Source organism: Cricetulus griseus, chromosome 2 (genome assembly GCF_003668045.3).
Source record: "Cricetulus griseus strain 17A/GY chromosome 2, alternate assembly CriGri-PICRH-1.0, whole genome shotgun sequence".
NCBI classification, from domain to species: Eukaryota; Metazoa; Chordata; class Mammalia; order Rodentia; family Cricetidae; genus Cricetulus; species Cricetulus griseus.
Window position 1 is genome coordinate 332815256 of NC_048595.1, and position 24699 is coordinate 332839954.

A 24699-nucleotide genomic window follows, 5' to 3' on the forward strand; every position below is an offset into this window, starting at 1 on the left:
AGGTTCTTTCCCCCAAACACACAGGAGAAAGCAAAAAACAAAACAAAAAAAAAAGATAGGAAGAACGGTATGCAATTTGTGATTTAAAATAATTAGTATGGGAAAAAATAAGAATTAAAAACAATAACAACTAACCCCTCTGTAAAGAGCAAATATCCGTTTAATAAAGAAAACAGAAATTACTTCTCCCAACAAATGATGTCTAAAACTTGAAATCAGAATATCTTCTTACCTGGCAAAGCATTACAAAACACTGTCTCCCAGGAAGGGCCTGTTGTTATTGTTATTAAGTTGCATCTCTCTATCACCATGGTAACTGTAGATGCCCCAAACCTATCCAGGCTACAGCTCTTGAATAGGTTATGAGTAGGATTACTTACCAGGTGAGTAACATTTGTCTTTGCCTTATTTATCATGTATATTCCAGTTTCTTAAAAAATGAATAAAACAAAGCCTGATAGTAACAATAAACCAAGCAAAAAACATATTTTCAAGCAAAACATAATTAAGGTCTGAAAGTAGTTTACTTGGTTCTAAATGTTCCTTTAGAAACTGTGAAATTGAATGGGCCTTGCAAACTTCTTAGATAATTTTTTTTCCCCAAGCAAGTGCAAAATATTTTAACTGCGTTACTGGGAACTGAAGGGAGGGGACTTTGCTGGAGTCACCAAATTCGAATGCCATTACCTGGTTCACAGCGTACACGTACACTTTGCCCTGTTCCTCTTTCTCTGTCCCCATGTACATGGGGGCCCCGACGAGAAGCAGGTCAGTATAAGAATCTTTGTCAGTGTCAATTGTTGTCAACACGCTACCAAAGTAGGAACCAATCTAGGACACAAGACAGAACAAGCAGGAATGAAATCTCAGAGGCGCTCCAGGAAGAAGTCTGCCACATTTTAAATTGTCCACTCTATTAATTGACAAGTGGAAGGCATCAAAATACAGAAAATTTTGCTAGACAAATCTTCTGTAGACTGAAGCGTGGCATGGTCCTGACTTTTTGAGGACAGCTAGTGGTGACATATTTCTCTCTAGGAGCTAGAGACACGACTACCTTTATTTCTACTGTGACTGTCCTTTCTTCTCCACACATCGGATCAGTACAACCTCAGTGGGTTTCTTAAGGAAAAAGAAAATACATGAGATTGAGAGAAACTTTCTGGCTTCATGAGTGCATAAATACGGTACCATGGGAATGTGCAACAAATGCACAGAGGTGCCTGAGTGTTCCTGCAATAGTGAAGAGTGTGTTGTCTTGTTTTCTGATGAGTGCTTACTCAGTAGTGGCTACATGTGATCCAGCAGCTTCAGGGGATAGGAAAAGATTGCAGAGGCTCTCCCCTTGAACAGCATTTTAAATAAATGGAGCTGTTTTAGTGGGGAACTGGTTTTACACTGTCTAGATGCTTAAATTGCTTTTCATATATTGACCTGTATTTAGTACTTTACATTCTTAATGTTCCTCTTAAAGATACTCTCGTGAAGGCTTATTTTCATCTATGTTCTCACAATTCTGCTTCTCTATCATATATAATATGTTCCCCCACCCCCAACCCTGTGAGATGGAAAGGATTGGGACATGTCTTTTTCTGTAGCCCAGGCTGGATTGGAACTCGCTATATAGCCCAGGCTGTTCTTGAACTTGTGGCAATTCTCCTGACTTAGCCTCTAGAGTAGTACTAGGGTTATAGACACAAGCTACCATGCTCACTATAACCAACACTAGTTATTTATCCTTGCAAGCTCTGTTCTCTCCTCTCAGCTTCTAAACTTTGCCCTGCCCTTTGGGATCTCTAAGGTTAGATGAAGATGCTTCCCCAATGCGTTCACTGCTGTGCTACTGCACACTGTCTCCTTCTCCAAGCTCCAGGCTTTTTCTAGAAATTGCTGGATATGAAAGTGAGGATACATTTTATAATGTTCTTACAGTGATCCTTTAAGGTTCAACTTCACAGATATTTGAAACTCTTATAATTTTTAAACTTTTGAATTAATTGTACATTTCAAAAAGACAAAAGACCAAAACACCGTAAGTCCTTGCACTGTTGGGCATTCGTTCCTGGTGGCAGTGGTCCTTTGCAGCCTGGAGAGAGCTCATGGGCTGCCCAGATCCACGGTTTCCTGACTTCCTCAGTCTCATTCCCAGCAGCTTTGGTCATTAGAATTTGTGTTGTCACAGGAAACACATCTCAGTGTGATAATGTTCTTGAATTACTCCAAGTTCAAGAACAGTTGAGCTCGTAAACATGGAGCAACCTTTCTAAAAGAATCTCAGGCTTAGAATAGAAATTATTACTATTTAAAACTCCCCCATGACATTCTCCTTTACTTTCTTAAGAATGTTTTATATTCTTTATATTCCCTTATGTTTTCAGACAACTTCAGACTGGTAATAGACTTAACTTGCCAACAGCAAGACAAATAGCATTTTCCTATTCAACTTCACTTATCACTTACTTCTACTGATTTTACCTCTTTCCTTTCAATTTCATAATGTTGATCAACCATTTTAGGTTGTTTATATGTCACCTTTGGGCTACAATAATAGTCTGTTTATTGTTGATGAGTTTCTGAATATAAACATGGTTAAATTAATAAAAACCCTTTCACCTGAATGCGAGGGACTACCTTTGATGTACTCTGGAATTCCGTTGGAGTCTGCTGAGGAGATTTTCCCTGTACTGCTGAGCCATGCAATTGGGGGTGAAAAGAACTGGTTAGGATGTTACATCTAGGCTGGGTGGAATTGGCAGAAAACTCTTTGTATAATATGTGGTTTCTCACACTGTGGCAGCCTTTACAGAGCCCCTGTGGGCTATGGCTATGCTATCATAAAGGACACTGGTCCTCTGGGGCTTAGGTCTTAAGTACTAGGAGTGGCCACTCTTAGATCTACTCAGTGTGACCCCTGATACCAGGCTAAAGGTTATAATGGCTACAGCCAGGATTCCCACAGAGGAGAAAGGTCCATTTCAGCCCTGCCTGCCAAAGACTGAGCAAAAGCATTCTTGCAAATGGCAGAATGAAGTAAATGAACTCTCATTGTGAAATGCTTGGAAAACCTGTAAAACCATGAGGAAAAAAAAGCCAAAAGTTATTCAAATTGCTATTCAAAACTAACCACTGAATAGCACATTTAGACATATTTTCAGTCTAAAATGCTGAAAGAATTAACATATGCCTCCTGTGTGTATAGTTTTCTAAGCAACTTTTAATATTTAAGGATATTTTAAAGAATTTTCCTATTTTACACATTACATACAGTTTTCTACCAGCTACATGATGATCCAGTGTGTTGAATTGGCCACTTAAAATTTGACACATTTTAAGTCTTTCAACTCTTTCTTCTTACCTATAGCCCATCTTTCCTTTCAGAGCTAGCACCAAGTTTATCTCTTATGAGTTTCCTATGCCAATCATAACTTAAGGTCACCTTTCTATCTTCTGAATACATCAATGCAACTGCCATTTTTTGCTTCTTGATGTTTTAGATCTTAGTGTTTCTTGTATATATTGAATAAAACTGCATGCAACATCTGTTATCTGTACATATCTACCTCTTCTCATTCTAACTGATGTGCTTATAACATTAAAGTTATGCAGAGAAGAACCAGTGAAGAGCACAGAGGTCCAGACCAGGCTGGTGAAACCCACAGAAACAGCTGACCTGAACATCCGGGAACTCTTGCTCCCCAGTCTGATAGCTGGAATACCAGCATAGGACTGATTCAGACCCCAGGAACATGGGTTTCTGTGAGGAAACCTCAGAAATCTATGGGACCTCCTGTAGAAGCCCAGTATTTATCCCTAGCATAGGTGTGGACTTTGGGAGCCCATTCCATATAGAGGAATACTCCCTGAGCCAAGACACACGGGGGTGGGCCTAGGCCCTATCCCAAAGGATACAATAGACACTGATGGCACCCGATGGAAGGCCTCACCATCCAGGGGGAGGAGAAAAAATATGTGACAGATAAGGTATTAGTTGAGGGGGTAGGGGAGGATGGGTGGGAGAAAGGAACTGGGATTGTCATGTAAAACAATCCTGTTTCTAATTCAAATAAAAAAAGTTGGAAAAAAAAAGTTATGACTATTTCACACCCCTCTGAAGAATCAAATAGAAGGCTTTCTTCATAATAGATTTTGAATAATTTCTTAAAACTTTAGGTCAAAAGTCACAGAGTACCTACAGACAACACAGAACAATGTATTTCAAGTTTACCTGCTCTCCTCTGAGTGTCTGGAGAATTTTGATGTTCCCATCCTCCATCTTGTAGATGACGACCTGGCCTGTATGATTATACCGAGGCTGTCCAGCGACATAGAGCACATCTCCAGGGACAGTGGCAGAGTTCACTGTGTAACCTAAACAAAGAGAGATCCTATATGTGTACGTGGACCCATAAAGTTCTATGCAATATATGATGAATTACTTTAGATGGTTAGGCAAATCATTTTTATATTTTCTTGCATTTTGTGTTGTTGAGAAGCCTTTAGCATGCTCCCTCTTTGTACCACACCTGAATTTCTCTGAAATGATACTTTCTCCCAAACAAAATTTTCCATTGTTTACAGATGCAAGTGGTAAAACAGTGATGACAAAAAGGGGGGCGAAGGTACCTATATGCACTTGAGCATCATCATTCACACTCACACCCAACACTCACCTTAAAACCCTACACTCACCATTTTGGAGAAATTAATTATATTTTATTTGGATTAGTGGTTCTCAACCTGTGGGTTATTATCCCTTTGGCGGGGGTGGGGGTGGGGGTGGGGCAAACAACTCTTTCACAGAGTTGCCCACGATCACCAGAAAACACAAATATTAACATTATGATCCATAATAGATGCAGAATTATGGTTATGAGGTAACAGTGAGAATGATTTTATGGTTGGGGGTTACCACAACATAAGGAACAGTATTAAAGGGATACAGCATTAGGAAGGTTGAGAATAACTGATTTAGATGCAAGTGTTTGCATTATCAACACTAATAGTTTTATATATTAGGGATAATAGAAAGCATAATACCTTCCTGAGTTGCTAGTCAGGTTTTTAAACTGAAATTTTATATGGTTAAAGATTATTCATCTAAATTGTATCATTTGCTGATGGGATAATGGAATTTAGGGTTTTTGTTGTTGTTGTTGCTTTGTCTTATGGGTTTTTGTTTGTTTGTTTTAGTAATCTTTGTACTATGCTTGTCATAGGACTTATTTCTCTTCTTCTGAATATTTTGACAATAATAGATTACTGGATCAGTTTTCTACATTCTTACATTGTTAGGTGAGTCACCTCTAGAATAGCCACTCTAGGGTTATGTTATGAACTGCTGCATGAGAGCCATTTGGTTTCAATAAATCTTCCCTGATATTGCCCATGAGTATCATGATTTATAGTTGTGGATGTTTTGATGGGTATTAAACTATCTAACAATAGGTCTTTGCTGTTATTTTAACTCTTTTTTAAAAAATTAAAATGAGTTTTTTACACATCTACTCATCCCATTATTCATACTCTATAAAATTTTGTTTTCTTTGTACCTGCTTCTGCTTTCATTTACTTGCATTATTTTATGTTGACTTATCTTGTGAGCTGTGCAATGTTTTTCTTTTTCTTCCATGCCACTTCCACTTAAGGTTTAAGAACACCTTGTTCTGTCTCAGTGAGGGTCCTCTTGTTATGACAGAGGGAGCTCATGCATGTGTCAGTCTGATCATGGGCTCTGTGCTTTCATGTATTCTGTGCATGACCAAGCAATCATCACACGTGCCTCTGTTGATTTAGTTAGTAGCCAGGGAATACATGGGTAACTCCCCAGTTTGACATTACCTTATATATTTATATAGATGCATACAAAATTTCCATACCCTTGTTGAGCATTCACCCTCTTTTCAAGGCATTGTGCACAGCTGTAAGTCTATCACTGCAGAGATGGAAGGACTCACAGTACAAGGATAAAGTCACTATTCAGATACGTGGTAACTGTTTATGTATCCTCAGTCTTGATGGCCTGAAAAGTTTCTCAGATGGTCTTATTAAAATAAACATGATGTTTTGAGTATCTTGATATACATAATTTTGAGGGGAGTTCTGGCTCAAATGCTTAGTGAAAAGGTCACTCCTGGTGAGTTAGGAAAAGAGCTTGAATTGTCACTTTAAGTCAGATTATTATTATTGTTTGAAGGAAAAATAGTTTCTCATTTTGTATCTGTAAAGAATGGAGCTAAATCAATGTGTAACTCGCACTACACATAGGGTTGATCTCTGCAGAAGAAAGCAATGCTTTAATGGCTGGGAGAAGCTTGTTACTGGGGTAGAAGACAAGCATAGTTCAGAACACCAGAAAACCACTTCTAATTGTGAAAGAGATCATAGCAAGTATTTTATCATGAGGCAATAATTCTACTTTTGTACAAATAATGGGTTTATATGAATGCTAAGGGAACAAAACCTGTTAGGCATATTTTCCTTTGTGAATTTTTAAAATTTGTTTTCATGCCTTCATCTTCCATTATGAAGTGTGAGTCTAGTTTCATACCTTCTTGGAAGAAACAAGAGCTTTGGTGATGGAATAGGAAATATAGGACTTATCTTCGTTTTGTGCCTTTATCTCACTTCTTGTTCCTTTAGAGTTTGTCAGGCATGATTAGAACACAGTATGGATGTATTAGAACAAAATAAGGATGAGGGGGACAGGAGTACAGGCTCACCCACTTTCTCACCACAAAACCCAAGCTCAGTGTGCCTAAGCACACAGAGAGGCAGGTTATGTGGTGATAAGAAGATGGGTGGGTGACTCTGTCCTGAGAGCATCTGTTCACGCTGCCTTATTTGAATTGATGAGCACATATATTTCCACAGAGGGTTGGCCTCTCACTTTGCCCTCTTTGTAAGATTTCACATGGCCTCACTAGTTGCTTTTCACCCAGAATTCAGAGTAGTGAACTCTGTTCCTTTGTAATTTACAATACCACAATGAAATATTTGAAACCCTTATTTCAGATTTGAAAACAAATGGGTTACGGAGGCACCTTACACCTATTTAGACACCTGTTGGTAAATGTCTTATATACTAACTTTTGACTAAGGTAATGAAATAAACAAAAAATACATTAGTATACTATAGACAACACATGCAAATTTTACTCATTCCTAAGCATAGAAGAGCCATAAATATGCACATCTATTTACATTTATACCCTGTCAACTAGTAATGTTTCCAGTTTCATTGAATTGTAAGTGATTAGAGGAGCCTTATATAAAAGTAAGGCTATTTTAATGTTTTCTTATGCACAATGCAATCTTAAAACTTTAAGCCATTTAAGCATGCTTTAATCAACCATTAACTCAAACTTCAGGGAAATAACAGATTTGGGATTTTGTTTGATTTAAAGAGTTTAATCATAGAATCTTCACCCAGAATACCAAAAATACTGCATTGTTAAATTAATAATTAGAATAAGTGAATATGGGATGAGTAGTGACCGTGTCAAACACATTTGTGTTCATTCGGTCTTATCTAACTAGTTAGTAGTAATAGGATCAGTGCTGGAAACTGTAGTAGTTAGCAAACCTGTGTTAGTTTCCTACTGATGCTATAACAAATTACTATAAACTTAATGGCTTACAAAATCCTTTCCAGATGTCTTGTTTTGCAATTCTGTAAGCCAGGAGTTCTAAATAACTCTCCCTGGACTATAGTGAGAAGAAGGTAGGGCTATGTACCTTCCTGGAGCCTGGGAAGAAAACACTTCTTTGTCCTTTGTGACTTAAAGATCACATATGTTCCCACCTCCTCCTTCTTCATTGCTAGCAAAATGGTATCTCTTTGATTATTTCTTACAATTCTATCTCCCTCTAAACACATCTCAGAAAGATTTTTCTGATTTCACCATTTGATTATATTAGAGTTTGACAATATATACTGGCTGGGTTTGTGTGCCAACTTGACACAAGCTAGATTCATCAAAGAGGAAGGAACCTCCGTTGAGGAAATGTGTTCATGTGATCCAGCTGTAAGGCATTTTTTTTCAATCAGTGATCAAAGGGAAAGGTCCCAGTCCATGATAGGTGGTGCCATCTTTAGGCTGGTGTGCCTGGTTCTATAAGAAAGTAGGCTAAGCAAGCCATGGGGAGCAAGTCAGTAAGCAACACCCCTCCATGGCCTTTGCATCAGCTCCTGCCTCCAGAATCCTGCCCTGCTTTAAGTTCCGGTCCCGACTTCCTTCAATGATAAACAGCAACGTGGAAGTGTAAACTGAGTAAACCCTTTCCTCCCCAACTTGCTTTTTGATCATGGTGTTTCATCACAGCAATAGAAACTCTAACTAAGACACAATATATCCAAAGAAAATCTATGTCAGGATCCTTCATATGGTCACAATTGGAAAGTCCTTTTAGTAAAGTAACACATTAATAGGTCCAGTGATTGGGGCCTGGATATTGGATTTGTTTTTGGGTTTTTTCCTCTTTCTTTTTGTGTGTGTTTTGTTTGTTTTGGCTAGGGTCTTTTCTTGGTTGTTTTTTTTTGGGGGGGAGTTGTACAGCATTTTACTGAATGTGAATAGAAGAAGCTATAGATAGAGACTAGAATAGAATCAAGGAAGGAACTATATGATAAAGCAATTGAAATTTTTCTTTCACAATGAGAACTTGAAGAAGGAAATTAAGGATAGGGCTGGAGAGATGGCTCAGAGGTTAAGAGCACTGTCTGCTCTTCCAGAGGTCTTGAGTTCAATTCCCAGCAACCACATGGTGGCTCTCAACCATCTGTAATGAGATCTGGTGCCCTCTTCTGGCCTGCAGGCATACATGGAGGCAGAACACTGTACATGTAGTAAAAAAAATCTTAAAAAAAGACATGTCATTAAAAAAAAAGAAATTAAGGATAAATATTATGTATGGCATTTCAAAGTTTTTCTAACCTCATTTGCTGTCTACCACGTCCAAAGGTCTTCTGGTTTTAAAGGAAATGTTGGACATAGGGAGCATTCTTAGACAGCTAACGTTGTTCCTTGCACTGGACACCTCAATAGGCACTGAACAATGACCTCCAGCTTCTATGCCTTTGACTAATTAAGGCTGCTCAGAACTCTGAAACCTTTCCTGGTCTTTCAAGACACCTTAATCTTTAAGGCAATCTTATTACATGGTTTAAAATCATGGACACAGGAGAAAACAATGTGAACATTTCTCTTGAAGAAGCTTCTTGTGGTTGCATCCAAGTCTTACCTAAATAAGAAGCAAGAGGTTCGTTCATTTTGGTGGGCTCAGTTTGAAAGGTGGTATTTTGAGGGATGACAATCTGATTAGCCTTCTGCATGACTACAGTTCCATTCCAGTCATAGGCTCCCACTGCTCCAAGCATGACCCAGTCCTAATGTGTGAGTACAGAAAGGAATAAAACGGTATTGGCAAAAACTTACATTGCATTAATGGTATGATAGGAATTCTTCAATTGCTTTATTTAAATTAATTTATAGAGTTCTCAAAATAGCTTTCTTTACAAGAACCTAATATTACAATCCCTATTTTGAGCCAGGCAGTAGTGGTCCACACCTTTATCGCACCTCCCCAGAAGCAGAGACAGGTATATCCCTGAATTCAAGGCCATCATGTTCTCCATAGAGAGTACCAGGACATCCAGAGCTACACAGAGAACCCTGTCTCCAAAAATCCCAAAGCAAGCAAGCAAACAAACAAAATCCCTATTTTAATTGAAAAAGAAGCATGTTGTGTTAACTTCCGCGTTGAAATGTTGATGTCCCTGTATAATAACTATGATGTCTTCTCTTCTTCTATTATTCTGGATACACACACCCACACACACAGATAATCCCACATCTTACTCTTCTAAGGCATGTAGCATGGCCATTGAATATCTTAGCACCGAGAAAAGGGTTCCACATTTTCAATGAACATCTCAACTATTTCATTTCATTAGAAGTACAATTACATTCAGCAGAGCTGAGACTGTGTGGTTCACAGCTATTAATTGGTAAAACACAGGAGCTGTGTGAAGTTGTCCCCAAACTAGAAACTTGTAGATGCCGTTTCCCCCATTTGGATTAGACATCACAATCACAGGTGGCAGAGCTGCCCTCACCATAAACGTCAAAGCAATCTTATAAATCAATACTCGTGCATCGCCTGGGGGGCAGCAATTTTTCAGGAAAGGTATTTCTTTCCTGGACACGATCAACATACCTGTGAATAATGAGCACTGAAGCCAGTCTGAGACATTTCCATCTCAAATGAAGCTGCTGACTGGTCCGCTGTAGCTGTAATGTGGGAAAGATAACACAGTAAGTGACTAGCAATGTCTTTTACGCTGTTATTCATCTGCTGGACAGAGAACTGCTGGGAATATGGGGACCTGCCAAGCAAAAACGATGGAACACATTAGGGCACTATCAGCCATATACTTCTCAACCAAAACTCCTAGGCAGGGCTCAGTATAAGATAGCGATAAGTGAAAGGACTCCTCTCTCACTCTTACACATTGGCTTCCCATCCTTGTTGAGGGAATGTTAATCTGCTGCTTGCAGGGGTTTTATTTGGCCTTAAAAATAAGTTAAAAATAACATATAATTTTAGTAGTCAGCCTGACTGTCCCTTCTACACTGTAGCTGGCTATAATTCCTTGGTGCTTTGGAAAGCTGATTACTATAGCAGGAGTCAACTGTCTTGTCTACTTGATCTGGGAACCCTATCAGAGCTACATTTGATACCCTACATGGCTGAAAAAACCTTCACTCACTCTTGTATTTAAAGAGATTCCCGACTCACTAGGCCAGCCCACATGCCAGGCTCTCTAGAAGCCACTGTTTGATGGAGTTCAAGGATCCCAGCACAAGTTGGTCCTGATGCTGGATGTGGAGATCCTTCAGCCTAGGAGGTGAATTTTCCCACATAGCTCCTGTTTGTGTCCCATCTAAGTCTACATTCAAAACAAATCTTTATATTTTTAAAGCTCACTGCTAAAGTCCAGACAAGTTACAGCACTGTATGGAGTTGCACTCCTCTCAAAATATTTACAGACCAGAAGCCACAGTTTCCTGGGGGAACTAAGAGGATGTTGATCTAGTTGCTTCCAGGGAGTTACTGGTTTACTTGGTCTTAAAAATAAGTTAAAAATAACATATAATTTTGGCTAAGTCAGCCTATCTGTCAGTTGATTCATGAGAATCATTAAATTTGTGAAATTAAACATGTTTACTATTTATTTACTGGCACAAACCCATAAAAATGCATCTGTAATTAAATTTTTATAGGACTAGAGTAAATATGGCAAACAATCAAGAATCTGAATGTATCATTTTAATCCTTTATACAATTTGCTCTTTAAATGACAAAAAATGCATTTTACCTTAAATTAAAATGTGTTTTTGTCCCTCCTATCAAGATGTGTCAGGGTTAGGGAGAAACCTGGTGCCAGGGAAACTCCCAGGAATCCACAAGGGTGACCCCAGCTAAGACTCCTAGCAAAGTGGAGAGGGTACCTGAACTGCCCCTTTATTGCCATCAGATTGGTGACTACACTAATTGTCAACAGACAGCCTTTATCCAGTAACTGATGGAAGCAGATGCAGAGATCCATAGCCAAGCTCTGGGAGTCTTTCTGCAGAAAGGGAGGAGGGATTACAGGAGCCATGGGGGTCAAGGTCATGATAGGAGTGAGGAGACCCACAGAGACAGCTGACCTGAGTACAGGGGAGCAAGGAGAGCAGTTAGGGAGCCTGCATGGGACCAACCAAGGCTCTGTTTGTAAGGCTCCTAGCAGTGAGATCAGGACCTGTCTCTTCCTTGCTGGATTACCTCACCCAGTCTTGATGCACAGGGAGGAACTCAGTCCTACCTCAACCTGATGTGCCTTGCTTTGCTCAAGCCCATGAGAGGCCTGCCCCTTTCTGAGGAGGAGTGGATGGAGAGGGAGGAAGGGAGAGAGGGAGGGTGGGAGAAGGGGAAGGAGGGAGGGAGGGAGGTAGATGGGAGTTGGGGGAGAGAAGAGGAGGGAAGGAAAATTGTGGTCAGTATACAAAATAAATGAAAAAATGTTAATTAAATAAAAATGTGTTTTTGATGCCTAATGGTTTAAGCTAGTTCCATGCTCATTTTTGCAGGACTGACAGCAAGGACACAGTACTAGTCACCAGCATCCCCCACCCTCTGCTGATGCTGTTGTCAGCTGAGAACAGAGAAAGGAGTTGCATGGCCTTCTGCATGCTGCAATAGCAGCATGACAACAGCCTGGCCATATGCCAAACTTCTCACTCTCAACCTGTCCCTGACAGGCTCTTGGGGAATAAACCAACCACCAACCACTCTGACCTTTGCACTGTTTCCAGTTAGGAACATGAACATTTCCCCGAAAATTTGATAGGAAAGGGAGATTCATACCCTTTCCTGATCTATTCAGTCTACTCCTGAGCATACTTGACTCACTAGGTGGCATTGTCCTTGGCAAACCAGACTTTCATAATTGTAGCTATTTACCATCTAAAATAAATATTGACAGGAAATGGAGATTTCCCAAATGGCAGAGGAAAAAGCCTTTTTGATCGCATTATGAAAATAGTGAGAGCTAATAGACTGAAAGCAGTGCAGTGTGATAACACTACCAGGGAGGCTGAAGCAAGAGGATCAAGGACATCAAAACTTTGCCTTGAAAACAAAGACAAAAGCAGAAAACAGAACCAGAAATAAAACAGGCAACCCACATGACTTTAGCCTTGTTGGAGCAGCATTAAGATGTAGAAAGGTGTTTTAATCTTTGGAGAGTTTTATCAAATGACTTCATACTTACATATAGAGATTTCTTGAAGCACTTGGACATTTTTTGTGAGGAACTTTAATTGTGATTTGGTTAGGTTACAAAGAATCTTAAAATGGCATTTCAGGCCATTACAATGTGGGTCACATTCAGTTAGTTCTAGGTTATAGTTGCTTGCTGAGTTAGAGAATATTTAGGAACAGTACTTACTATGTTTAACTGACTAGTGTAATAGTAATTTAAAAAACCAACTCATACAAGTAACATTATACAGACCAAACAGGTTTTATTTAGAAATCTACATGTGTACACATATACATATTTGTGTGCAATAACATTAATGAAAACGGAAGCCATGGATTTGAAGTAGGGAGGGTAGAGTTATATGCGGGGGTGGGGGGGTTTGAAGGAGGCATGTTGTAGTTATAGCCTCAAACATTTTTAAAAAAGCAAAAAAAAAATCTCTTTACAGATTCTTTCTTGGCCCCTGTTATTAAAAAGTTAAAAGTGCACAATAATTTAGAAGACCATTCATATTAATATGGCCTGGCTTATTGCTAAATAATATCTCAATGGCTATTGAAAGACCAAAGCCATGTAATAGTGACTTGGGCTCAGAATGCAGGACAGTGGAGCCATTCAGAAATGGCTATGACTTAAGATGGATAAGGAGTCAAGTGTTCTTTCTCAGGAGACATGTAGGAGAAATGGATGCAGAGACATTCCTTTTGCCTGGAATGCCAGTGCTCATCATATTCAGAGTAAGTCATGCTCCTGAGTGCTGACTGGGAGTCAGACTGAAAGTAACCAGGTGAGTAAAGTCTTTGAAAGAGGATAACACATGAGCGGGAAGAGGTGAGAGCGTCACAGAACAACACTTTCATGAGTCACACTGAGATGGGCTTCATTTTTATATGCATGAGTATGTGTGTACTGGGTTGCAAAGTGGAATGTTTGTTACCAGGGGCTACTCAGGAAATATTGAAAACCATTGCTTGACATCATTTTCTTGAACTAGAGGTATAGTGAAGTTGTAGAGCAGTTGTCTGGCTTATGTAAGTCCCTGAGTTCAGTCATCAGCACACACACACACACACACACACACACACACACACACACATTTTTCTTGTTTACTGGACACTCAATCACAATTGTCTACCCCTGTTAAAGTCATGACTCACCCTCATATTCTCTTTATTTGTAATTAACAGGTTCTCCCAGGGATGGAACAATAGAGCTTTTAACAGCGACACAAGTGACACTTTCATAGTGCCCCCTTGAAGGCAGTCAATGGGACTGTGATACCCCAGAAGGGCAAAGAATTCTCTGTGGGTTTCTGTGGAGCCTGAGTTCTGAGTCTGAGTTTCCAGACCTTCAAAAATTTAAAGACTTTACCAGTCAGAGGACATTCGTTCTGAAGTTGTTGGTTATTGGACACCTCCCACCTAAGGGACTAGCACTGTTCAGCAGCCTCAACAGACAATTCCCACCGAAAAAGTCAAAGCAAAATCTTCAAAGAGGTGCCATGATTAGACAACCACAGTAAATGAAGTTTTGCAAGCAAAGGACTTGAGGCCAAAGTCCATGAAGATCTTTAAAAATGTGCATAGCGAAAACTACAGAGGGAATGAACAAAGAAACAATTGCATCAGAACACTCTCCTAGCAGCCCTAAGGAAACAAAGACACAGTGGGAAAACAAAAGTTCAGCTAATGGCTCTACAGTCCAAACTTGTGTCCCAGAAAAGGAATAAAGCATGCCGGGGCACTCGGGTTCTGGCATATGTCTATGCTGACCACTGTGGTCACCAGCTCTCCCGGGCATCATCACAGCCTAACAAAGACTGCTTCTAGCAGACACAGTTCTCTGTAAAGTAGTTCAAAGACAGACTCATGTAACCGAGACATGTTCACTAATGACTACAGCACACAGTGAAAATGAGTTAGTAATGTGCTGAGAATAATACCCCAAGCCCATTACATGAAGTTTGAATTTGAGAAAGGACAGGCAGGATTAGGAGAGCTAGTCATACCTTCCAGGGCGAATATCCGTTCTCCCAGAGCTTTAACAATAGTGACCAAGGCCAACTCATCTGAGACATTGAAGAAGTGCTTTTCAGTTGGCTCACTTGCGATTGATTTGATTTCCTCAACAAATTTTGCACTGCTTAAGTTCCCTCTGTTATAGTGGCCAAGGATCTAGGGCACAACAAAAATGGCAAGAACATATTTTAACTTCTATATGCTAAATAAGTATCTCAAGCATATATTCAGTAAACAAGAACATTCAGGATATCTTATCATGGGATAATGTTATGTACTTATGGGAATATTTATAGAAGAGAAACTTTCTGAATACATGGTTTTCCTAATATATTTTTCAGTGTGTGTGTGTGTGTGCACCTGAGTACAGGTTTCCTTGGAGGCCAGAGGGATGATGTCTTCCTGGAGCTGGGGTTACCGGCAGTTGTGACTGCCTGATGTTGGTGCTGAGGAGCAGATTTGGGTCCTCTACAACACATGAAATGAATCAGTGAACATCTCCCCATCCCCGTATAGTGATTCTTAAAACCATGGTTGAGGTAGGGAAACAAAAATCTTTCTTCTTCTGCACTCCAGTGTCTCTGTGCAACAGCTGCAGCTTTGAAATCTGATCATTCAAAAGAAATGTTTCACTTTCTATTTGATGTTATGTGATTGCAGCTATTGACAAGGCCATCATCTGGCAGAGCAACCAAAGAGGGAGCTATGGAAATGTTTTATACATTTGTGCATCTATATACATTATACATGCGTGCATGTACAGGTGTACATACCTGTATTTTTTTCTTAGAGACTTGTGAAAGTTTTGCATATGTTCTTTCATAAAGTCCTTAATGTTTGTTTCATTTTCCATGAGAAGTTTCAAATTTTTACAAAATCAAACTAATCCCATTTCTTCTATAGGGTATGTACACTTTTGGCTGTTTAGATTTAGTGTAAAAATATCAATGTTTGTGATAAAATGTGAATTTTAAACTACAAATTCCCAACACAGATATATGACCTAACTTTATATTTTTAAATTGCATAGCTATGTGGGTAATAGGAAAAAGATACAAATAGTATATTTTTATTTCTGCTTATAAGATTGTATATTTGATTTGCCCACATATATTTGAAGACTTTTTCTTTTATAATAAAAATGCTTCTCTTGTAATAAAACATGTTTAATTTTTACTTCATTACAAGTGACAGTTGAAGGTTATTAGTTCTTACTTTTAAGTATTCATGTCTCCTTATTATATTATCCCAAATAGAGAACAACTTAAATGCCTGTGAAAATAATATATAAATGATGGTATAATCACAAAATGGATAACATAATATATATGAGGAGCATCAATACACAAAATAACATGGGTATTCTTACCCAAAAGAATCCACAATGTGTGGTCACTTACATGATATCCAGAATCAGTAACCTAAATAGGTTATGGAAGTGGTTGCAAGAGGAGGTTTGTATTAGAAGAAACAAAAGCACAGGAAACTTTCTGGAGGTGATAGGAGTATGTGTGTTTGCTATGAGCACTTTGTAGTCACTCTTCATATTGGCATGATTTCACTGTATGTAAATGTTAGTCCAGCTTTAAAAAGAACTGAACTATATCAACATACAATATAAACATAAATGTTTTAAAAATTTTAATTACTATATACAACATGGAAGCCTTTATATTACATAAATTTAAAAAAAACAGTAAGCTGTTACTAAGTTTAATTTTTCAGATATATTTACATTGTTGCCAAAAGACGATTTTAAAAATCAAGAGATTATGAGTATGGAAATTGGGCTGATGGTTATCCAGCTATATACATGTGTTTTTAAAAGTGAGGTTTGAGATGGTATGCTACAAAATGATATTTTTATCAAGATGTATAGATATACTTACAAAAAAGAAAAGAACCCAAGTTACTATTTCCACAGTTCTTCTTATGACCTATGGCAGACTTATTTGTCTCCCATGACGAATAGTGGTTGAGAGCAACAACTGAATCACTCTGATGCACACTAACTGTTAATGTGAGAACATGAGTCATGTCTGCTCCACTCAGCAGCTCATGGAGGCTTTGTGTGATGTGCTTGTCCCTTTCCCTGGGGAACTCCAGTGACCAGCACAGAGGAAATTTCACATTTCCACACTGCAGGACATCAAAGCCAACTCCTTCCTCTTCACCCCAGCAATCCAGTCCATCCTGGTTCTTTCACTCGCTAAATATGCTTCCAATGAATGACACATGAATATCTGGGAAAGGCCATTCTTTGGGAAAGCATGTGTCTAAGGAAACCTGGAGCTGGTGACAAGGTGACCTATATGACACTTAGGTTCTGTTCAGTTTTGGTTTTTGAACTCACTCTCCCTACAGACTTTGGGTAGAATGGTCTAAGGAGGAGCTTTACTATTTATTAAAGAAAACAAAACTAAATTCTTGGCTACTGATTTACTTAATTTATTCTGTAGATCTTCTTGTAACTGGAGTTTTCTTTACCAGCCTGGTCCCGAAGTCCTTCGTCTCCAAATAAGTACAGAGATGCTTTATTAATTATAAATTTGTTGACAGGTGAATAAGACTTCTTATTGGTGAGCTCTGTCATAATTATTAACCCATAACTACTAATCTATGTGTTTCTATATGGTCTCATCTTACCAGAGAACACCTGCCGTGTCCTATCCTCCTGTTCTCTACATGGTGTCCCTCTCTGCCTACCTTTCCCAGAATTCTCCTCATTTCCTAGTCCCACCTATCTTTCTGCCTCTATGGCCAAACAGTGTTTTATGCGTCAACCAATAAGAGAAATGTATATATAGAAGGACATCCCTCGTCATTTTGTGACAACCTGGGATGATAAATCATCATTGTTCCTCTCTGATTCTTTCCTAGCCTGTTCTAGATTAACTATTGGATCAACATATTAACTCCCATTTCACTTAAAAATGAGGAAATTCAAAATATATGTAAAACGAATTTAATAGCTGAGTTTTAGGGAATGTGTGGTTGAAGTTGTTAATTGTGAAGCGAGTGGTATCAGACATTGAGTGGTAAATGTGATAGAAGGGAGATAAATAGCTTTAGTTAAGTAGGAAAAGTACCCACATGACATAAAGAGTAAGAGTAGAGTGGATAAGTGCAATGTTGGAGAATATACTCAGAGATAAAGGAGTTTCTGTGACTCCTATATAGGCTTGAATCATCTTGTATCACAAATGAAAACAATGACAGGAACCTATTGGGATCTTTCACCCAAGGCTTTGGTAGCTTGTAAAAATGTTTGCTATGAGAACAAACAAAAAGTTAAATAATACACTTGAATTTTTTAAATGCACATCAAATCTGTTGAGCCTAGGCATTTGAATTCTGCTAATATTTACCTGAAAAATGTAGTTAGAACTGAAACCTCCTTGAGGCAGACATGTCAAAGTAAAGTATGTAATGCACTTATGTGCTGCATCATGTCTTTTATTTGAAAATATAAATGAAATGCTATGAGCCTAACTGATGTCTCATTTATATGTGAGTGCAATAAGAAATTCACACCTCTTAGCCATTATGACCTAAGAGTAGAATCTGAATATCTAATAAAGCCTGAAAGACCAGTCTAACATCTCCATTGACAGAAATAGAGGACTAAAAGCCAATTCATGGCCTCTCAAAATATGAAATTCTAACAGGAAGTGTTTGAAATTTTAAGCAGGGAACTAATAGTACCAATATTTAATTCTCTTGGGGAGCTGTTTCCTGTTGAAACACATTTCTGTGTTGCTCAGGATCAAACAGTGGGGACAAGATAGGATAGAAGGAATAGTGCAGGCAGACAGTAACTGAGATAGAAGATTAGTCCAGGTAATAATTGAGAGAGAGCTTATATTTGTGTGAATATGTGCAGCATGAATAGACCCTGTGAGATTCCTGAAGTTTTCCTGTGTTATTGCACAAATGAGAAAAAGTAACACAAGTGTCTTGCTTTCCAGTTTGCTCAAATAATAACTTTTAAAATAAACATGATATAGTAGGGACAAGAGACCCTAAGTAGGAAAAGTAACAATTACTGTTCAGTGACATTTTCTTACTTTTTTATTTTTCAACAGCAGTTTGATGATAATAACATACTGGCTAAAATGGAAAGCACATGCATATATGGTTCTCCATGAAGATGAATGGGAATTTGTAGTCTGCTTTTGACTAGATGAGAGACAACGCATGATAAGCAAAAGACTCCAAATAGGCGAAGAAGTTTAAGAGAAGGAAAAACTGATGATGTCATCATACATGATACAAAAAACACAGGATTCACTTAAAAAGTTGTGCACTGTGTTTGTCTTTCCAGTGAAGCTTCCCTAGTGCTGGTTTTGTGTGGTGTGTGTGTGCTGAGTATGAAGTGCTCCCACGAGGGAGGCAGGCAATCTATGGCTGAACTACATCCTCATCCCCAATGCTGTTAATTCTGATGATGCCTAACACTGTCTGTGGCCTGCATCCACTTGGGATGCCAACTAGCCCCCAGGAGGAAGCAGAAAATGAGATCATCCCTGATACTTAGATGTCTGGAACCAGTGAGCAAGCTCTGGCTTTACACACTGAAGAAAGAGGCCAGGCATAGACTTAACGTCACTGATTGTTTAGACATTTTTCTGCGTGAAGGCAAGATCATATGAAACTATTTTAACCATGAATTTGAATTAAAAATAGTTACATTTTCACAGCAATAAAGCTTTATAATAATTGGCAAATGAGAATTTATCAAAATAGGAACAGGAAGAATGAGAGGTTAGATGTTTGCTGGATATTTTTTATATATCCTATACCCCAAATAAAATAAGAGAGTGTTTCAGTCAGATATTATCACTTTATAACTAAATCATCTTGTTTATAAAATGAGTGCACTGGCCCTGTGAAACTGGGAATCATGTCCCGGAACTTTGTTTCTGTGTATAAACTCCACCACTCACTTCTTACATCATTCATGCCTTTGAAAGAAAGATAAATCCATTGATTGGATATTGAAAACGAATGCAGCTAATATTTGACTATTGTTTGTGAAGAGTTCAGGCTGAGTTCTTCGAGTTTGGAATCTTTCCTCCTGGCTTAAAAATCAATTAATGAAATCAATTTGAGTGAATAAAAGAACAATTGATTTCAGATGAGAGAGAAGCCTACTGCTGGACTGAAGGCACGTGGTGGCTAAGAAATGGAAGGTAAAAGGAAGGACCAGATGTAGTCCCTGGGGGGATTCCGTGAAGTGTTCTGAGTAAGCAGGAAATCTGTTATCTCTTAAACACTAGGTTCCTATTAGTTCATGGTTGTGAATTCCTTGAAAGACTGAAAGAGAAAGACAACATTTATTGTGTGCCTCACTGGCTACTGTAGTCACGGATCCTTCATGGGGTGAAAGAGACAGACAGACTGACAGAAATAATCGTTGGCCAAAGGAAGACACTGAAGCTCAGAGTATTAAGAATGTGTTCACTTGTCCCAGAGATGATATGCAGCAAGAAAGTCTATACAAAGGTGTTCTGGCCCTGAAACACAGTGTCTGCTGTTCCTTCCCACACCTGGACTTCCATTCCTTTTTATTTTTTACACCTGAGAAATGTTACAACCTGGGTAGCATAAGCAGACAGGCAAACTTGGCTACAGGAATACTGTGACTGGCTTGTTAGTAGATGATTATGAAGGACATCTGATTCTGGCTTCTTGAATTTCAGGAAGAATTATTAACTAAGAAGCAATCTTCATTGCCTTCTAGATGATGTCTGTCCCGTGACAGACACTGAGAGTTTGCAAACTCTTTGCTAGTGAGGTACTTACAGCTATGGAAAATCGTTGGATGTTTTCATCCTCGCAGTCTTGGATGACTTGTTTCAGTCGATAGTTATCATGTGATTCTCCATCAGTCACTATGACCATGACTTTTTTAACTCCCCTCCTGGCACCCCGGGCTTCAGTGAATGCCTCTTTCCTGAAGGGAACACAGATCAAAGGGAGGCTGATGAAACTCAGGCCAAAGGTGGACAAAATGAAAAGCCCTACAAAAATATAGTAACTCTGCGTAGCCTGTTACTTCCCTCCAAGAAGACCATAGACTCCACTGTCAGAGGCAAGAGGCACCGTGATCTGATCTGCAATAGCTCCATGGGTATTGCACATGATGGGGACTCACTTATCTTACTGCTTGCCACATGTACCCATATGAAGTACAGCTGCATTTCCTCCTTTGGAAGCTTTAAAGGAATGCTGTGACTGGTGACACTGTGGGAAAGAATATTCATGTCTTCTGTGAAGCTTGGACTTTGGAGACCACAGAAAGGGGAATTTTTCCTTTATTAACTTACCTTCAGAAAAAACAATATAATATAATCCCCCAGCTTACATGATTTCGAGTAATGCTTCCATCAAATGACCTCCCACTCTGTCCCACATTAAATCCCTACTTGTCCTTGTGTTGAAAGCTGAGCCACTCAACTGCAACAACCCATTGCAATGGTTCCCATCTTGAAGAACTGTGAATAATTTTCCTTTAGTGTGACCCTGGAACACAGATTTTCTGTTTTCTTTAAATGCTTAAACAAAGGTGAAGACAGATGTCAAAAACTAAGTCCTAAAAGAAGATTGGACATGAATATTGCATGAGATTTAGTCCATTTTGCAATTCTAATTCCTTAGTGGATCACCCAAAGCTTCTAATTCTCTGAAAGATCAAGGTCATAGCTGAACTTAATGAATATCAGCTGAAGAAGATGATTAGCTGTCCTGCCTTAGAGAAATTCTGGTTGCTCTGATTTTATATAAAATTATAAAATTATATAAAAACAGAACTGATTTTATATAACAGAACAGCAGCCAGCCACAAAATTGCGGAATCTTACTCTTCTCAGCTAAGGTACTTTCCTTAAGGAGTTGGCATGTCTAAAGCACCATCATCTAATGTCTTTTCTTAGAATGAAGCAGCATCATGCTCTCCATTGGCCTTTAACATTTTAAATATCTCAGGAAAGACACTTATTTTGGGAGAAGAGAATTCAGGATTTATGAGTAATTAAATAATTTATTCCAAGTTACAGGAATGAGAAAGAAGGGAGCATCTAAAACTATTATGAACTGAAGTGAATGAATTAACTGAAAATGAAGATAACAGATTCCAAAACATTCAAACTATTTTTTTTGTCACAGGCTCCCCTTAAAAGGAATAAAACACAATCAAAAGTGTGCTTACACATGAAAAATTAATGCATGAGAAAAAATAGTTCATTATGGATTCTTTGAGTAACCCCAAACTTAATAAATTCTGTCTACAGATAGACTATGAGAGAAGTGTGGTCAAAGCCCATATAAGGCCATGGTATTTCAAGTAGCATTTATACAGGAGTGAAAGCAGCTACAGTGATTCTTCCATTAGATACAAAGATAAATATTCATTCTTAAGCTTCTGCTTTTCCAAAATGCTCAACTCTTTATAGGCGCAGAGCTTTGAGAGCAAGCTCCGACTTTCTTTGAATGTGTGTTCACATTCAGTCAGCTATTGAGAGCACTTTCAGAATGCCTACACATATGCACTCCTTTGTGCATGCCAACATGCAATCCTATAAGCAGGTAAATGCACAATTACCACAGATGTTGGTGGGGGTTTGTGTGTGTGTGTGTGTGTGTGTGTGTGTGTGTGTGTGTGTGTGTGTGTGTGTGTGTGTGTGAGTGTGTGTGTCTGTATGTCTGTGTGAATATGTGTATGTGTGTATTCTCATAATATTTGAACCATGTGCTTGCATAGCATTTATGAATGCCATTAGCTTTCTTAGGGCAGGTAGAGTGTGACCATATTAAATTACCTTTGCAAAATCAATTAAGAGTCCAGAGGTTGAGACTACTTATCTGAAGTATTCTTAATATGAATTAAAACACTTAAGAAGCTTCTTGTGAATTATGCTTGGCTTAGGAGTTTTCTAGGTTTGATAATAATGACAGAAGGAAGAACTGGAGGTAAGAACTGAATGAGACTGGAGAAAATACAGGAAATACGGTGTTCTGCATTTGTGAGCTTCTTCTAAAACAAAATTTAACCATAGAGTGATGAGATGGAACACTGAGAAAATTTAGTAAAAGAAGGAAGCACACAAGGCACTGCAGATGATCTGAGATTTCATTTTTTAAGAAAATGTTGTGATGAAGTTATTTTTGATAAGGCAACATTTAATTTTGGCTTCTTAAAAATTGTTCTATGAGGACTAGGGAAATAGTCCAGTCACTAAATATCTGACCTTATAAACATGATGACCAAGTTCAGTCTTTGAACCCATGTTAGAAAGCTAGGCTGTGTAGGATCATGCACTTATAATCTCAACACTAAAGAGTAGAGGCAAGATCCCTGAGGCTCCCTGGTCAGTCAACCTATCCTACTGGTGAGTTGTACCCCAGGGAAAAGACCATCTCATAAAAGTTCAATAGCCTGTTAAGTGTGATACCTGAGATTGACCTCTAACCCCGACTAGAGTACACAGGATGCACACACACACACACACACACACACACACACAGAGAGACAGAGAGAGAGAGAGAGAGAGAGAGAGAGAGAGAGAGAGAGAGAGAGAGAGAGAAACATACACCTGTGTAACAAATGGATTCTTATGGTCTATTTTTAAAATGAGGTACAGTTGCATTGTTATTGAGGTATTTCATCAGAGTTGCAGGAGGTGCTAGGCCTGTCTCTCCACACTGGTGTCTGGCATCTCCTTGTCTCACAACTCTGAGTGTTAGAAGTTAAACAGATCATCTGATATATGACTGACCTTAGAATCAGAAAAGTGAGGTGGAGGTAGCCTTAAGCCCCAAATTAGTTATTACACAAGGCTTTCCATATGAGCCTTGTATAGATGTGGAGTTTGAGAGGGGTTCAGTTCCAGTCTACAGGAAAAGAGAAGAGGAATTTGGGTGGGGTTGTAGAAGTTTTTAAAAATGAATAGCTTGTTCCAAATCAGCATGCTAGCCATGTTTGCCTTGCCTGCGTGCCAGCATTCCTTTCTGTAGAATATCACATTAAAGACTGCTTCATTTTCATTATTCTCTTGAATTTGTAATCATCTTACTTCCAACAGCAGTACACATGCACACACATGCACATACACTACTTACATAAAAGTTAAAAAATGCTATATCAAGTGCTAGAGATTCAAGAACATGGTAGACATAGACTATATTTTAATACATTCATTGATATGCCTAGAAGTTAAAAATAAAAATCAAATGGACACAAGAATGTTGGCAGGCTTTGCTTTGCTGGCTGGTCAGAGGTTGCAGTCTATCATGTCTTGGCAGCTTTTTCCAAAGCTTGATGACATGGGACTCTGTCCCCACCAGCGAAACTTCCTGCTTTCTACCTGCCCTTATCTGGAGAATGTCCCTGGGCTTGGAGGACTGACCTTATCTGAAAGCTGTCTCAAAGCCAGATGCCTGATTTATCTCTAGAGTGACCCTTGGCAGAGATTCCTGCTAGAAGCTGTCCCTGCTACACGTATGGTAACTAGGACTTGTACTAGGAGCTTTGCTATAGGACCCTGCTGCCACACACAAAGCCTAATGAAGGAGCATGGCACTTAATGCAAATTAGTGTTTGTCCCCAAGCTCCCCAAATCCTATATATTTCCTATACTGTGGAATAAAGCTGAGCTGATTCACAAAGTCTCTCCCAGAAAGCTGTCTCTGTCATGTTCATATGCCAAGGATCTCTGTCATCACTCCTGCCCCTTTGTCCTCATGGACTGATGGCCAACTGACCACAAAGACAAAGAGGAACCCCCACACAAGAATTAACATCAAGCATCAGTTCCCAACAACATAATGCAATCAACTGTTGTTAAGTTTTTAATTGATTCACCATCAGTTAGACTC

The 24699-nt window shown here is 38.8% G+C and overlaps 1 protein-coding gene across 1 annotated transcript in view; it reads right to left on the minus strand.

Moving 5' to 3' along the window:
- Itga1 (integrin subunit alpha 1) overlaps positions 1-24699 on the minus strand; it is a 140701-nt gene that overhangs the window by 36464 nt on the left and 79538 nt on the right. The window contains exons 8-13 of the mRNA XM_027401425.2: positions 20629-20779; positions 14814-14979; positions 10216-10289; positions 9241-9385; positions 4226-4368; positions 688-831 (exon numbers count right to left, since the gene is read on the minus strand). Of these exons, the coding sequence (XP_027257226.1) occupies positions 688-831; positions 4226-4368; positions 9241-9385; positions 10216-10289; positions 14814-14979; positions 20629-20779 (823 nt within the window). The remainder of the gene's footprint in view (positions 1-687; positions 832-4225; positions 4369-9240; positions 9386-10215; positions 10290-14813; positions 14980-20628; positions 20780-24699) is intronic.